We start from the raw sequence: 17,085 nt of genomic DNA, 5'->3' as shown, positions 1-17,085 counted from the left end.
TTCGCTGCTCTGGCACCCCAATGGTGGAACAAGCTCCCTCACGACGCCAGGACAGCGGAGTCACTCACCCCCCCATTGTAAAGTGGTTATCCCACTGGCTATAAGGTGAATGCACCTATTTGTAAGTCGCTCTGGATAAGAGCGTCTGCTAAATGACGTAAATGTAAATGTAATGTACATATTACCTCAATTACCTCGACTAACCTGAGCCCCCACACACTGACGCTGTAATGGTACCCCCTGTATATAGCCTCGCTACTCTTATTTTACTGCTGCTCTTTAATTATTTTTTATTTATCTATTTTTCTTCTTTTTTTATTTTTCCTTATCAATTTTTTCCTTCACTTATTTTTCTTTAAACTGCATTGTTGGTTAAGGGCTTGTAAGTAATTATTTCACTGTAAGGTCTACACCTGTTGTAGTCGGCGCATGTGACAAATACATTTTGATTTTATTTGATTTGATGAGGAACCCTCTTTTCTTGGGGACTGGCTGACATGTACACATTTGTTACCTGGAGGAAAATGGGGTAGGGTCATGCTTTTTCAATTTCAGTCAGGGGGAGTGTTTAGTATTTTTTTTATTTAGGCTATATTATTATTATTATTTCAAGGCTATAGCCTGCCATTTAAGAAATCAATTGTGAAGAGTTTGTGATATACTACAGGCTGACAGGAGTGCTCAGCATTTCAACAACACAACAACAGCACTTCAACAACATACCTATACATTTCGCATTTAGGCTGTATAAAATGAAAATGTATTCTTTTTTTAACTTACAATTAAATAATAATGAAATGAAAAATGCCTTATTTGGCTATACAGTAATTCTACAGTGTCTTTGAATTCACTTTTAGAAACACAAGTTTGGCCAGTCTTTGGTTTGAGGATCATGCATGCTATGCATGCCTACACTGTAGTTTGTTAATTTAGCGTAGCAGATGCTTTTATATTCCCATGCCCTAATCACAGTCAACACAAATCTATTTTCTAAAAACAATATCATGGAATCAAATATAATAAATTAGAAAATGATAGTTTCCCAAATGATAAAAGTTACAAGTGCATATAGGCCTACCTGATGATATGCGGCTGCTGTGTTAAACAACAACTGGCTTTTTCTTGAATTCATATACGATCAGATACTTCAGTTGTAACTGGTTCTGTTGCGCTAAATGTTTACAGTTTATAAACAACTTTAGCACTGTTCCAAACTTAGACTACCGGTATCCTCTTTTTTAACAATAGCCTGTATAGAAATCAAAATGTCTAGAGTGCTGCAGCATGCGCTCATTAGTTGGCATGCTCTGTTGTGGTATTAAAAAAAGATTCTGCTTATTTCCAGTCATGTAAAATGACATAAAATTGCATGGAAATAGTTTATAAAAGGCAATTTTTTCTCTGACCGAAAATAAGATGATAGATTCATGCAGTGCTTTTATTATATTGGATATATGTTCACCCTTGTCTATGGTGGTCTGCGACTCCACAACCTTCTGGCTACTTTGTAATGCTTACAAAACAAATAACCGTTTTTAAACTGCATATCTAAGGCTCTGGGCTGGATTTCCCAAAAGTATCATAGCACTAAGATAATCTTCTGTCCATTTTCTGCTATCCACTTTATGTTTTAATTATTATTTTGGGTAGAGGGAGGGGTCACTTGTTTTTTGTTTGAAGCGTTCATGGAGGGTCGGGTAAAAATATATTTTAATGAAGGGAGGACCACCATTTTCATTTCAGAGAGGTCTGATTTTCTCCAGGTATCCCTCATTATAAATAAAGCACAGTCCCTTCGTGTGTACAGTAGCCTTCAGTACTCCTCAACATTAGCACAACATTTGTGAGTTTATCAAGTTCGTAGGCTTTACAGGGTTAGCAGAATAGTGTTTTGGGAAGAGGAGGTAGAAAGAATGGGGGTATATTAAACATCAATCTGAGACCATAAACCAGTAGGGCAGTTCTTTCACATTGCCCCCTGCAGACTAAACTGTTGTTTCCACTGCTGCAGCTCTGCCTGAAACACACACACACACGCACATACACACGCACAGGAATCAGGGACACACACACACGCTCAGGCGCGCACGCAATCACGGGCGCACGCTCGCATCAGACTGCACACTGTAATGCCAGCCCGGATTCCTCTGGTCTCCCTCAGAATACGATTCTTTCTCTTGATGTTTGTGGCAAGACAGCTATGAGGGCATCTAAAAAGGGTGGTCTTTCTTTTTGTAGCAAAATGTAGAGTTTATTTAACTTTTCATCCTGCCTTTAGCATTTTCTTTATTTTATGTATTGCTGTTGTGGATAAAACCATTGCACAAAAATATGAGTTTTGTGGGTGGGATATTTTTTCCTTACGTCGAAAATAGCCTTCATTCATGCATAACTTGAACGAAATTCTGAATATAACTACAAAAGTGCACTAATCGTGGATGTATTCATGGCGGTAAACTTGAATTTGGGATATCTAATACATTAACGTTTGGATGAATTGTTTAGCATGAGAGCAGGTGAGTCAGTCTTCGTGTTTGTCTAGTAAGGCGACGCGCGCATTGCCCGCGGATAGAACGAAGCGGGGTGTTGGAGAACGGTGGACAACGGCGCAGTGATCAGCCGTGATCTGTGTTGGAGATTACGCCTCCGAACGCTGGCAAAAGCCAGGCACGCCAATATGGGTGAGTGGATACAGTCCGATTTTTAAACGATTGTGGCAGGGACCCGGTTGGTAGACTACTTTTCATTTTGATAAATGAATAGCCAACTACACTCAAAAAAAATGCTGGGTTGTTTGGTTGACCCAACTGCTGGGTTGCAGGCATTGGGTCACTTAGTTGGGTTGTTTTCTTTAAAAAGAGCAAGGATGGGTTGTTGATGTTGGGTTATTGTGATATGACACAGCAGGTCAGATCAGAAGACTGGCAGTGTAGTTTAGTAGGGGCGTGGCTTTCAGATAGTTATTTTTAGCCACCCGTGAGAGTAAATGTAATTCCTGTTCATCTATTTGTTGTATAGTTATCACATGTTAAGTTTGAACGTTGACATTTTTGTATCATCAATGAGGCTTACAGAAGTTTATGAGTTCCCTAAAACGCTTTGTAAGTCCCATTGTTGGGATACAATAAGGTGGCATACCTTATTATGCAATAAAGGTAGCATACCTTATTATAATATGTAATAAATAATCATAATATTCTAGAGGAATATGTAAAATACCAAAAAAGAAAGGAACAATTACATTTGCAGTATGCAAACATATTATGATGAACAGGAATTACATTTACTCTCACGGGTAACCAATAAGGTTATTTCCTCCTGGAAATAACCTAATGATATCATTAAAAAAATACCCAGCTGATAGGTCAACCCAGCATGAAAGTAAAAAATACCCAACAGGATATTTGCTTTAAAACTGCAAAATGTTATCTTTGGCACATGGCAAAATGTGTAGAATTGCAGGAAGTTAGGAGGGGCTTGTTCGGACCTTGTGGGGGCCCCTCGCCAAACTGCGCTATGCCACTGGGTAACAGCACACTGAGTGGTATGAGATGAGTATATCATTATCAAAATTTGAAGTGTAATGGACGACATACCACTGCTTTTAAAATGTGCATTTGTTTCTCCTGGTTTTAATTGGAAGGCTATAGGTGTGATGCACTTGTTTACAGATCATTGGCTGTTGCTAATAGATTAACTTAATGATGTATTTGCTTACATTTGCTTATGCATAGGTTATGCACTAATGCATTATGAACAGTTGTTGAGAAATTCTCATTTGAGAAAACTAGGTTTTGCTCATCACACCAATGTGTTGCTCTGCTCTGCCCTGCTCTGTATGAGGATTCCACTGGTGAGATGTCAGTATGGTCTCATTAAATTCAACTGAAAATTGAATAGTTTTTTGGCCTCTGCCCCCCATAGTTATCCAGTGTTGACCTAGCTGATGAGCCATTCCTGCCAGTCTGCAGTGAGGCAGGACCCCGGCAGATTACACCCAATTACTGCTTTGCTTATCGACTCCTTTAATCAGTGACTAGATATAGATTTCTCAACTGCTGCTGGCCACATCACTGCCCACTAAGTTCAGTATAGCTCTTCAGTATGGATAGCAATGGACTTGGAGTCAGACATCGGCTTCAGGGCCTTGAATTCATGCCAATGCCATGGATAGCTTCTCTGATGGGATATGTCATTCCTACTGATACCTGTTTGTCAAAATGTAAGCTCCAGTTATCTGACAGGCTCTCCATTAAGGGCAGGAAAAGACATGTCACCTCTATCACTTTTGGAGATAGAAAATTCAGAGTGGCCTAGTGTCCTTTTCGCCCCTTCCCACAACACTTGTTCCCGTTTTTTCTAAATGTTATGCACATGTGCTACACAAAAAACCTGTCACTGATATTCACACTTCTACTCAATACAACACATATTGAATTTAACTTCACACTGCTCACTGTAGAATAAAATAATGCATAGAATGGCTAATTTGCTCATATTTGCAAAGGCCTACCTGTGATTTGGCTGGAGGAATGGGAGGAAGGAATATACATGCATAATGACTGCATGTCATTGTGGCAATAAGGGGAAAACACTGCATGAAACCTTTACTCTTCAGTTAACACACAGACACACACTCTCCCTCCCTCACACACTCTCTCTGTCGCCCTCATAAATACCACTCTCTCTCTCCGACAAACACATACACACTGCTCCCAACTTTAAATACGTTAGGCACCAAACAGAATGTAAGGAGCACCAGAAAGAGATCGATTTTTGACATAGTTAGGCCTATATGAATCCTACCTTTGAAGCACATCTCATGAGTAGCAGACCCTTTTCCTTTCTTCCTGAGCCAATCAAATTTGCCTAGACCTGCTGTCAAGTTACCAGGTTGTTAGTTAGCTAGGAACATGACTGAACAAAATTGTTTGTTATCAAAACAATAATAAATGGCCGGGATTAGTTTAAAACGGCCCACTACACGTTTTGTGAAATTACATCAAATGCGCGCGAAATCGCGCAGAAAGAAAAAAGGGTAGCTCTGGTAATATTAGTTATATTTTTTTAACCGTTGGATCTAGAGACAAGCTGTTTTCTTTGCTTTAAAGCTGCAGGCATGACCGTTGCGAAACGATTTTCCTACCTGGCACTGCTGGGTGAAAGCGAACTTGCAAAGCCTATCAGACTGGCTGGTGCTCTTGGTTATTATACCAGGGATAAAATTATATACGTGTCAACTTTGCTCGCTCTGCGTGCTGCTCCAATATATTAAATGTACATATGTAACAACATGTTAAGTTGCGTCGATTCAAATCTGGTATAGGAACAAAAAGAGGTCAATACACGTCTTCTATATATACGGGTCCACTGAAACGCCACGCAGGGCAGTCAGAGAACTGAGCCATTGTTATAAGTTCTTCTTTAAATACTCTGACAGAGATAGTTCCCGCTCCAGGCAGGCCTATCAGAGTAGAGGCTGGGCGTGGTTTAAACTTACCCAGCCTATCGTTGGCGCTCAGGCTGGTCCCAGCCCCTTGGCGCTTCACTGTTGCCAGGTGTTAGTTGTTTTGCAACTTGTCCAGAGAGTCAGCACTTTTGCAGTACACATGTCCTTGAGCGGTTTAACAAAGAGGCTGTGTGTGTGAGTCTACAAGCCTGTCTCAGCCTACCCCCTAACGGTTCCTCACATTAATCACAGCTTGTTATGTTAAACAATCTATATCAGTACAGCACAAACCTATTATGTTTAATCATTAATGCATTCTTTTAAGCTAGGCATCACATCTAATTATAAGAAAATAGATCCCCACAAACAGAAGACTGATCAGGGTCTGCATCCCCCCTCGCCATCACGGCTAAATTATATTTTAAAATCTGATGAGAGAAGCAGGTGAATGATGGCTGGAAGGAATGCGGCTGGCGGATTACACCTGCCACACGTGATATGCGCATGAAAGTGAAGTGGATATTATTGGAATGGCGCATACAAGTGACTAGTTAATGACTGTTTCTTAAATTCAACTGAAGTTATTAATAAAACGGACTTTATAAACATTTTATAACAGGCGCCAGCGGCTTCTTTAGATCCGTAGGGCCGAAAAATGTGGTAGTATCATATGAAATGGTACTAGGTACTCTAAAATGTTGATATCATAAGTATCATGAGGTTTTGGTACCATGATAGTACCGTGGTGCTGGTATACCGTGAAACACATGGGAGTACTGTAGGGTAGTGGATGTCCTAGAAATAAGGAGTTAATGCTCTTTGTACTACCTTCCACTTTAAATTCCATCCCTTACCTAATTAATGTCAGACTTTGAAATGTACATATCCATAGAAGCAGGCACTGGCATGGTTCTGCCTCTCAGGGGCCTGCTAAGAATAGGTGGGGTGGGACATTTACATTTAAGAACAATTAGCATTTTATTGGTGGCTCTTCGATACAAATGGTGACAGATATGCGATAGAGTAATTGGGGCTATAAGAAGACATGGTCTAATCACCAGCTTTATTTGATGTAGAATGGTTTGTCTATGGCTGTGTCTGTCGGCTGCTATGCTAATTCATTTGTTGCTTGCTTATTGTGCTTGTTAATCAGCCAGACATGAGCGCTTGTAAGACAAACAGAGTAGATCCATGCTAAATCCCCTTTGCCTTGCATGTTTACTAAAACAAGACATGCAAGAACTGCTCTCAGCTTCATTGACACCTGGGATCACATCTGGCTTAATGTAGCCACCTACTTAATCTCCTCCTGGATAAAGATATGTACAGATACTTTCTTTAATGAAAATATGTAACACACTTTGTGGTTGGGATTTCAAAGTAACAATGGAGAGGTCTATTTTGGGTTAGTTGCAAGGGTTTAGGGTGGCAGGTAGCTTAGCGGTTAAGAGTGTTGGGTCAGTAACTGAAAGGTCGCTGGTTTGAATCCCAAAGCTGACTAGGTGAAAAATCTGTCGATGTGCCCTTGAGCAAGGCTCTTAACCCTAATTGTGCCTGTAAGTCGCTCTGGATAATGTCTACTAAAATGTAAACATGTATTCTTTATTATTTACAATTCAAAAGCGTGGTTGAAAAAAGTCAATATGATTAACAGGCTATCAAACAGAGTTACTTACGTGGTTAGGCCTTATTTACAGGCTGCACCAGAGACAGTTGCTGTCCAGTGTAATGTGGTATTGAATTTCAGAATTCTGTCAATAGTTTCAATGGCGCTGAATCTCCTATCACTGCTATTACATCTTGTTTCCTGTGACAAAGATACCACACACTTAAGGCAAACAGGTATAAATCATTATAATGTGACCCCTTCACAAAAGATTAATCCACCCAAGTCTTACAGTGCCTTGCAAAAGTAATCATCCCCCTTTACAGTTTTCCTATTTTGTTGCATTACAACCCATAATTTAAATTGATTTTTATTTGGATTTCATGTAATGGACATACACAAAATAGTCCAAATTGGTGAAGTGAAATGAAAAAATAACGGAAAACTGGTGCATGCATATGTATTCACCCCCTTTGCTATGAAGCCCCTAAATAAGATCTGGTGCAACCAATTACCTTCAGAAGTCACATAATTTGTTAAATAAAGTCCACCTGTGTGCAATCTAAGTGTCACATGATCTCAGTATATATCCACCTGTTCTGAAAGGCCCCAGAGTCTGTAACACCACTAAGCAAGGGGCACCACCAAGCAAGCGGCACCATGAAGACCAAGGAGCTCTCCAAACAGGTCAGGGACAAAGTTGTGGAGAAGTACAGATCAGGGTTATCTGTAACTTTGAACATCCCACGGAGCACCATTAAATCCATTATTAAAAAATTGAAAGAATATGGCACCACAACAAACCTGACAAGAGAGGGCCGCCCACCAAACTCATGGACCAGGAAAGGAGGGCATTAATCAGAGAGGCAACAAAGAGACCAAAGATAACCCTGAAGGAGCTGCAAAGCTCCACAGCGGAGATTGGAGTATCTGTCCATAGGACCACTTTAAGCCGTACACTCCACAGAGCTGGGCTTTACAGATGGGTGGCCAGAAAAAAGCCATTGCTTGAAGAAAAAAAATAAGCAAACACGTTTGGTGTTCACCAAAAGGCATTTGGGAGACTCAGATGAGACTAAAATTGAGCTTTTTGGCCATCAAGGAAAATGCTATGTCTGGCGCAAACCCAACACCTCTCATCACCCCGAGAACACCATCATGCTGTGGGGATGTTTTTCATCGGCAGGGACTGGGAAACTGGTCAGAATTGAAGGAATGATGGATGGTGCTAAATACAGGGAAATTCTTGAGGGAAATCTGTTTCAGTCTTCCAGAGATTTGAGACTGGGACGGAGGTTCACCTTCCAGCAGGACATTAACCCTAAGCATACTGCTAAAGCAACACTTGAGTGGTTTAAGGGGAAACATTTAAATGTCTTGGAATGGCCTAGTCAAAGCCCAGACCTCAATCCAATTGAGAATCTGTGGTATGACTTAAAGATTGCTGTACACCAGCGGAACCCATCCAACTTGAAGGAGCTGGAGCAGTTTTGCCTTGAAGAATGGGCAAAAATCCCAGTGGCTTGATGTGCCAAGCTTATAGAGACATACCCCAAGAGTCTTGCAGCTGTAATTGCTGCAAAAGGTGGCTCTAAAAAGTATTGACTTTTGGAGGGTGAATAGTTATGCACGCTCAAGTTTTCTGTTTTTCTTTGTCTTATTTCTAGTTTGTTTCACAAGAAAAAATATTTTGCATCTTCAAAGTGGTAGGCATGTTGTGTAAATCAAATGATACCTACCCCCAAAAAATCAATTTTAATTCCAGGTTGTAAGGCAACAAAATAGGAAAAATGCCAAGGGGGGTGAATACTTTCGCAAGCCACTGTATCCATCAGCATTGAGGAATGTACACTGAGTGTGGGGTCATGAAGTTCTTTGAGAGGCTGGTCATGGCCCACATCAAGGCCAGAATACCAGGCACACTGGACCCACTCCAATTTGTCTACCGCTCCAACAGATCCACGGAAGATGCCATTTCCATCGCTTTTCATGCGGCCGTAACACATCTGGATAAGAAGAACATATACAGTTGAAGTCGTAAGTTTACATACACCTTAGCCAAATACATTTAAACTCAGTTTTTCACAATTCCTGACATTTAATCCTAGTAAGAATTCCCTGTTTTAGGTCAGTTAGGATCACCACTTTATTTTAAGAATTTGAAATGTCAGAATAATAGTAGAGAGAATGATTTATTTCAGCTTTTATTTTTTCATCACATTCCCAGTGGGTCAGAAGTTTACATACACTCAATTAGTATTTGGTAGCATTGCCTTTAAATTGTTTAACTTGGGTCAAACGTTTTGGGTAGCCTTCCACAAGCTTCCCACAATATGTTGGGTGAATTTTGGCCCATTTCTCCTGACAGAGCTGGAGTAACTGAGTCAGGTTTGTAGGCCTCCTTGCTCGCACATGCTTTTTCAGTTCTGCCCACAAATGTTCTATAGGATTGAGGTAATGGCTTTGTGATGGCCACTCCAATACCTTGACTTTGTTGTCCTTAAGCCATTTTGCCACAACTTTGAAAGTATGCTTGGGGTCATTGTCCATTTGGAAGACCCATTTGCGACCAAGCTTTATCTTCTTGACTGATGTCTTGAGATGTTGCTTCAATAGATCCACATAATTGTCCTTCCTCATGATGCCATCTATTTTCTGAAGTGCACCAGTCCCTCCTGTAGCAAACCACCCCCACGGCATGTTGCTGCCACCCTCGTTCTTCACGGTTGGGATGGTGTTCCTTGGCTTGCAAGCCCCCCTTTTTCCTCCAAACATAACGATGGTAATTATGGCCAAACAGTTCTATTTTTGTTTCATCAGACCAGAGGACATTTATCCAAAAAGTAAGATCTTTGTCCCCATGTGCAGTTGCAAACTGTAGTCTGGCTTTTTTATGGCGGTTTTGGAGCAGTGGCTTCTTCCTTGCTGAGCGGCCTTTCAGGTTATGTCGATATAGGACTTGTTTTACTGTGGATATAGATACTTTTGTACCTGTTTCCTCCAGCATCTTCACATGGTCCTTTGCTGTTGTTCTGGGATTGATTTGCACTTTTTGCACCAAAGTACGTTCATCTCTAGGAGAGTGGTATGACGGCTGCGTGGTCCCATGGTGTTTATACTTGCATACTATTGTTTGTACAGATGAACGTGGTACCTTCAGGCGTTACTCCCAAGGATGAACCAGACTTGTGGAGGTCTACAATTCGTTTTCTGAGGTCTTGGCGGATTTCTTTTGATTTTCCCATGATGTCAAGCAAAGAGGCACTGAGTTTGAAGGTAGGCCTTGAAATACATCCACAGGTACACCTCCAATTGACTCAAATTATGTCAATTAGCCTACCAGAAGCTTCTAAAGCCATTACATCATTTTCTGGAATTTTCCAAGCTGTTTAAAGGCATAGTCAACTTAGTGTATGTAAAATTCTGACCCACTGGAATTGTGATACAGTGAATTCTAAGTGAAATAATCTGTCTGTAAACAATTGTTGGAAAAATTACTTGTGTCATGCACAAAGTAGATGTCCTAACCGACTTGCCAAAACTATAGTTTGTTAACAAGACATTTGTGGAGTGGTTGAAAAACAAGTTTTAATGACTCCAACCTAAGTGTATGTAAACTTCTGACTTCAACTCTATGTGAGAATGCTGTTCATTGGGCCAGCAGCATACCACACTGCATCTCACTGCTGGCTTGCCTCTGAAGCTAAGCAGGGTTGGTCCTGGTCGCTCCCTGTATGGGAGACCAGATGCTGCTGGAAGTGTTTTCCTCTGGTCTAAAATAAAATATCCCAATGCCCCAGGGCAGTGATTGGGGACATTGCCCTGTATAGGGCGCCATCTTTCGGATGGGATGATAAACGGGTGTCCTAACTCTCATTGGTCACTAAAGATCCCATGGGACTTATCGTAAGAGTAGGGGTGTTAACCCTGATGTCCTGGCTAAATTCCCAATAAGGCCCTCATACCATCATGGCCACCTAATCATCCCCAGCTTCCAATTGGCTCATTCATCCCCCTCCTCTCCCCTGTTACTATTCCCCAGGTCGTTGCTATAAATGTGAATGTGTTCTCAGGCAACTTACCGGGTTAAATAAAAATAAAATTTAACTACAGTTCAGCATTCAACACTATTGTTCCCTCCATGCTCGACACCAAGCTCAGAGCCGTGGGTCTGGACACTACCCTCTGCAGCTGGATCCTGGACTTCCTGACGGGCAACACCTCCTCCACACTGACTCTTAACACAGTGGTCCCCCAGGGCTGTGTCCTCAGTCCTCTGCTGTACTCCCTGTACACCCACGACTGCGTGGCTTTGCACGACACCAACTCCATCATCAAGTTTTCTGACGACACCACGGTTGTAGGTCTGATAGCCAACAACGACGAGTCAGCCTATAGGGAGGAGTTGATTGTTGACTTCAGGAAACAGAGGGAACATGCCCCAATCAAGAGGGCGTAACAGTGTCTCTACTTCCTAAGGCTGCTGAAAAAATTTGTCATGCCGCCCGGGTCCTCTCCAAATACTACTGCTGCACCATCGAGAGTGTCCTGACCGGTAGCATCACAGCCTGGTATGGGAATTACTCTGTCCACGACCGCAAGGCCTTCCAGCAGGTGGTGAAGACTGCCCAGTACATCACTGGGACCATGCTCCCACCCACCCAGGACATCTACTCGAAACGGTGCCTGAGGAAGGCACACAGCATCATCAAGGACCCCACACAACCTAGCCATGAGCTGTTCTCTCCCTTACCGTCAGGAAGACGGTATCGGAGAATGAGGTTTGATACCAACAGGCTCAGAGATACCAACAGGCTCACAGGCTCAGTTTCTATCTGAAAAGCCATCAGACTGCAGAACAGTTGAACCTGACTGACCACCTGCTCTGATTCTCCGCACCTTAGCACACATGCACTCACTCGTGCACACACCTACACAGACATACACACACACATATACATTCATGCTAGACACACATCACAACTGCTGCTACCTGTCACGATCATTGACTGAAGACACGGACCAAGGCGCAGCGTGATAAGCGTACATACTTTTATTTAACGTACTTAACGACAAAAACAACAAACAAACGATACGTGAAGTCCTGAGGTTATAACACAACAAACCTTTACGGATCAAGATCCCACAAAGACTAGTGCAAAACAGGCTGCCTAAGTATGGTCCCCAATCAGCGACAACAAGCTACAGCTGCCTCTGATTGGGAACCACCCTGGCCAACATAGATCAAACGATCTAGAACAAAAACATAGAAAAACTAAACATAGCAAATCCACACCCTGGCTCAACATTTAAGAGCCCCCAGAGCCAGGGCGTGACAGTACCCCCCCCGAAGGCGCGGACTGCGACCGCGCCACACAAACACAAGAGGGTAGGGGCCGGGTGTGACCACCACTCTCTCTCCACCCCCCCGTTGCGCCCCTGATCTGGTCTGGCCCCGCTGGCCGGAGCTGGACTGGACACCGGTGGAGCGGATTGCTCTGGCTCCGGAGTGGATCCGCTGACTGGAGTTGGACCGGACCCCGGTGGAGCGGATTGCTCTGGCTCCGGAGTGGAGCAGCTGACCGGTGCCGGACCAGGCACCGATGGAACAGGCACGGGCCGTGCCGGACTGGACACACGCACCACTGGCTTGGTGCGGGGAGCAGGAACGGGCCGGACCAAGCTGACGACGCGCACCACTGGCTTGGTGCGGGGAGCAGGAACGGGCCGGACCGGGCTAACGACGCGCACCACTGGCTTGGTGCGGGGAGCAGGAACAGGCCAGACCGGGCTGACGACGCGCACCACTGGCTTGGTGCGGGGGACAGGCTCAGGCCGGACCGGGCTGGCGACGCGCACCACTGGTTTGGTGCGAGGGACAGGAACAGGCCGGACCGGGCTGGCGACGCGCACCACTGGCTTGGTGCGAGGGACAGGAACAGGCCGGACCGGGCTGGCGACGCGCACCACTGGCTTGGTGCGAGGGACAGGAACAGGCCGGACCGGGCTTGCAACACGCACCACTGGCTTGGTGCGGGGAGCAGGAACAGGCCGGGCTGGACTGGGAACACGCACCATTGGCTTGGTGCGGGGAGCCGGAACGGGCCGGGCCGGACTGTGGAGGCGGACTGGAGGTCTGGAGCGGAGAGCTGACACAACCCGTCCTGGCTGAATGCCTATTTCCACACAATATGTGTGAGGCATCAGCACAGGACGTACAGGGCTGTGCACTCGTACTGGAGCTACAGCACGTGGCACTGGCGCAGGATATACGGGACCGAGGAGGGGTACTGGAGGCCACGAGCGTTGAGCCGGCACACCCCGTCCTGGCTGCATGCCCACCTTAGCACGACACGTGCGTGGTGCTAGCACAGGACGTACAGGACTGTGCCGGAACACTCGCGGCACAGTACGTGGCTCCGCCAACCACCCTTTTAGCCCCCCCCAAAAAAAAATTATTGGGGCTGTCTCTCGGGCTTCCTCCCCGGCCGGTACCCTCTGCGTTGCCGCTGCTCCTCTCTGTAGCGCGCCTCCACAGTCTCCTCTCCTGCCTGGGCATTCACCTTTGCCCATGGCCCTTTCCCCACGAATATCTCCTCCCAAGACCACCATTTGCCCACCTGCGACATCGCCATCTTCTCCTCCTGGGCACGCTGCTTGGTCCTCTTATGGTGGGATCTTCTGTCACGATCGTTGACTGAAGACACGGACCAAGGCGCAGCGTGATAAGCGTACATACTTTTATTTAACGTACTTAACGACAAAAACAACAAACAAACGATACGTGAAGTCCTGAGGTTATAACACAACAAACCTTTACGGATCAAGATCCCACAAAGACTAGTGCAAAACAGGCTGCCTAAGTATGGTCCCCAATCAGCGACAACGAGCTACAGCTGCCTCTGATTGGGAACCACCCTGGCCAACATAGATCAAACGATCTAGAACAAAAACATAGAAAAACTAAACATAGCAAATCCACACCCTGGCTCAACATTTAAGAGTCCCCAGAGCCAGGGCGTGACACTACCAGACTCTTATTATATTGATCAGTTTATATACTGGCCCCCATCCCCCCCTTCCCCAATACACGTGTAAATATTGGACTATAAATTGTGCCTTCCTGTATTATACTTGCTAAAATGTTTATTCTATTCTAATGAGCCATTTACTTTATGTTCATATTCTTATCTTTTATTATTTCTTATTTTTGTTGCATTATCGAGAAGGAACCTGCAAGTAAGCATTTCATTGGACGATATATACCATGTGTATCCCGTACATACGACTAATAAAACTTTAAACTTGAACTTGTTGTTGGCTCAACTGCAAGTCTGTTCATCGATAATAGGCGATGAAATCCTAGAATTATCTACAATCCTTTAATCGTATGATTATATTAGCTAATCAGCACTTAATGCCGTAATTGTGCAGTTTAATCTTGACATTAACTCCTAACGCTTGAGTTATCTACTCAGTATGAAATCCTGGAAAATATTGCTTTCCTTATTTTAAAATAAATCATATAGAAAAATAGACCCACTACTATACCCTTATATACTCTGCACTAGAAAACACTAATCAGCACAGTTGAGACATAGGAAGAGACAAAGTTAAATGCAAACTAGTTCCCCCCAAATGCTCTTGAAGAGAGTGCATAAGACAGCTCTTGCTCTTCTCTTGAGCCTTCCCTTATATATTTGTTCTCAAATAATTTAATATGCTGTGTTAATCCCTTCCCCAGCCTCCCACTCTGATCCCAGGGATGTGTGTGGGTTGGCCTCTCTCCCTCAGTTCTGCTTCAGAGACGTACCAAATCTGCCTCATTCCAGCTATAGAGATGAACACAGAGTAATTGAGGTTAAGGATGTTTGTCCTCATTTCATTTAAGGCTCTAATTTATGCACTGTAATCCGGGATGAATTTCTCTCACAATTACTGTCTCTGATAATGATTAGCAGCAGTATCCTGTTGCCACCAGTAACCAGCTCCTATATTGTACATCTACAGTTGTTGCTGTGCTATAGATTTATCTCCTCTACCTCTGCCTCCACTTCCACTGCCTTTGCTGCTACACTTTTGCTAGCTCTACCTATAAAATAAGCTTTTATCATAAATCAGTCGATTTTATACTGCTCCCTGCTTCCACTGTGAACTGGAATTACAGCTCTCTCCCATTTCTAAATAAATGGGTGTAAAATAATGGGTTTTAAGTGTATAAGGGGTACTTCATTTCAATATTGCAATTTCAGTGTGACCAATTAATCTGTGTTGCATAATGGCAGTCCTGCATCGGTAATATGTCACAGACTTCTGTGGCTTGAAACTCTTTTTAATTTTATGTGTCTTAAATCTGAGTGAACACACTCAATGTTACAGTATATCACATATAGTGCTACTAAGCCAGAGCTTGGCTCAGCACTAATGCATAATTTAAGCTCTCTGCTCCTGTGTCGCAAGGAGACACTATCGATGTTAAGATAATAAATCTAGACTATGAATTATCTTGCATCTATTCCTTATCCACTTGTTGAGTTAGCCTTAGGTAAAATCTACTATAAATGAAGTGTTTGATCTTGGCATTGTACCTTTACAAGGTGACGGTCATTCCTCCATTTTGTTTGTCTTTGAAGCCCCTACCTCCCGTAACCCTTTGTAACCCCACCTCTAGTAATTACCCACTATAGAGGAGAGCATGTTTCCATGTAAGCAGCAGCTCAGGGTGGAATACCAGAGACGTTCTATTCACTGACATTTAAGTGTTTTAATGAGCTCTGACATACTCAAATTGTATCTTATTCTTCATTTCAAAGGCACATTAGAAATAAAACATATTGAGATCACATTTTCTTTCCCCATTGCTAGTAGTGCAATGTCCATATGGATTTCTACTTATCCAGGAAACCTATTACTGAGAGTGATTGAATAGGGAGGGCCCTATGTATTTTGCACATTCCATACAATACCATACCTGACCCATGCTCTATGCTGAGGGGTTAGGCTATATGTCATATTTTTTGGTTCTCTGAAGTGTTCCACGGTGCTGGCCACTCTGCTCACATGGGCACTCTGGGTAATAGCCTTTGCGTCAGCTCACCACAAGAGCACTGTGCATTCAAATGAAATATCAACTTGTCGCCCCGCCAAGGAAGACGAAAGCTGACTCTGCCATGGCTGCCAGAATCCAACCCAGTCTTATGAAAGGGCCAGCCTCTTAGACGATTTTAAATGAGTTGCTTTTAAATGAACTAACCTTGGAGGAGCTCGATGCCATCAATGTATTTTAGCAACAGGGAGAAGCGGGTGGAATTTGGATAGATTTCTATCTGCAGTGCAACCCTGAGGTGGTAGCCGTGCTTACACCATAACCTTGTTTCATGCCTTTGACTTAGTAAAGAAGGTTCTGTGGAATGTACTAACATTATGCAACGGCCTTGAAGTAGAATGTTGTTGTTGACAATGACATTAGAATAAGTTGAGCTGTCAGTGTGCATCATTTTATGATATTTCCCTCTCGATGTTTGTAGCAGAATTAGAGCATTGGGAGGCACAAGCTCAATTTGTTCATTCTGAAATCAGATTGAAAAGTAGCTTAACTCTATTACATCATTGGATAGAGAGGGTGCCAGATAAAACCTTGGCTGGGGGTACTTTATGTAATGATAATGTTAGCTAAGCGTTGTGATGAATATAAAGTAAGTTTGTGTGTGTGTGCTCCCGTGTTTGTGTGTGCTCTTGTGTGTCTGTAAGTAATTGTAGTCCTTTGTCATTGCACCTCTCATGTTCTTTGTTAATTCCTGTTGGTATGCCTACAGAGGCAGGCAATGGCATAACAATTTGTTTACTCTATTTATCTCACAGGCTTGTTGATTCATCTCTGTTTATGGCAAGTGGTTTCTAGAGAGCATTGGCCCCACATTGGGAAGGGGGACTCCTGGCAGGCCCTATATTATGTCAGATCTATGTGAGGGGGGGGAAATCAGGTTACGTCTGAACAGTACACCATGTTTAATGACCAGTAATGGCCACA

General features: G+C 43.4%; 1 protein-coding gene across 2 annotated transcripts in view; it reads left to right on the top strand.

Moving 5' to 3' along the window:
- Nucleotides 1–2,151: 2,151 nt before the first annotated feature.
- Nucleotides 2,152–17,085, top strand: part of lrrtm4l1 (leucine rich repeat transmembrane neuronal 4 like 1) — a 58,884-nt gene continuing 43,950 nt past the window's right edge. For both annotated transcript variants that reach the window (XR_006003353.2, XM_041898217.2), the window contains exon 1: nt 2,152–2,681. Coding sequence is in view for 1 of the 2 variants with exons in the window: in XM_041898217.2 (XP_041754151.1) it covers nt 2,678–2,681 (4 nt within the window). In the remaining variant the exon portion in view is untranslated. The remainder of the gene's footprint in view (nt 2,682–17,085) is intronic.

This window comes from Coregonus clupeaformis, chromosome 15 (genome assembly GCF_020615455.1).
Source record: "Coregonus clupeaformis isolate EN_2021a chromosome 15, ASM2061545v1, whole genome shotgun sequence".
Lineage (NCBI taxonomy): Eukaryota > Metazoa > Chordata > Actinopteri > Salmoniformes > Salmonidae > Coregonus > Coregonus clupeaformis.
This window is presented reverse-complemented; position numbering and strand designations above follow the sequence as displayed.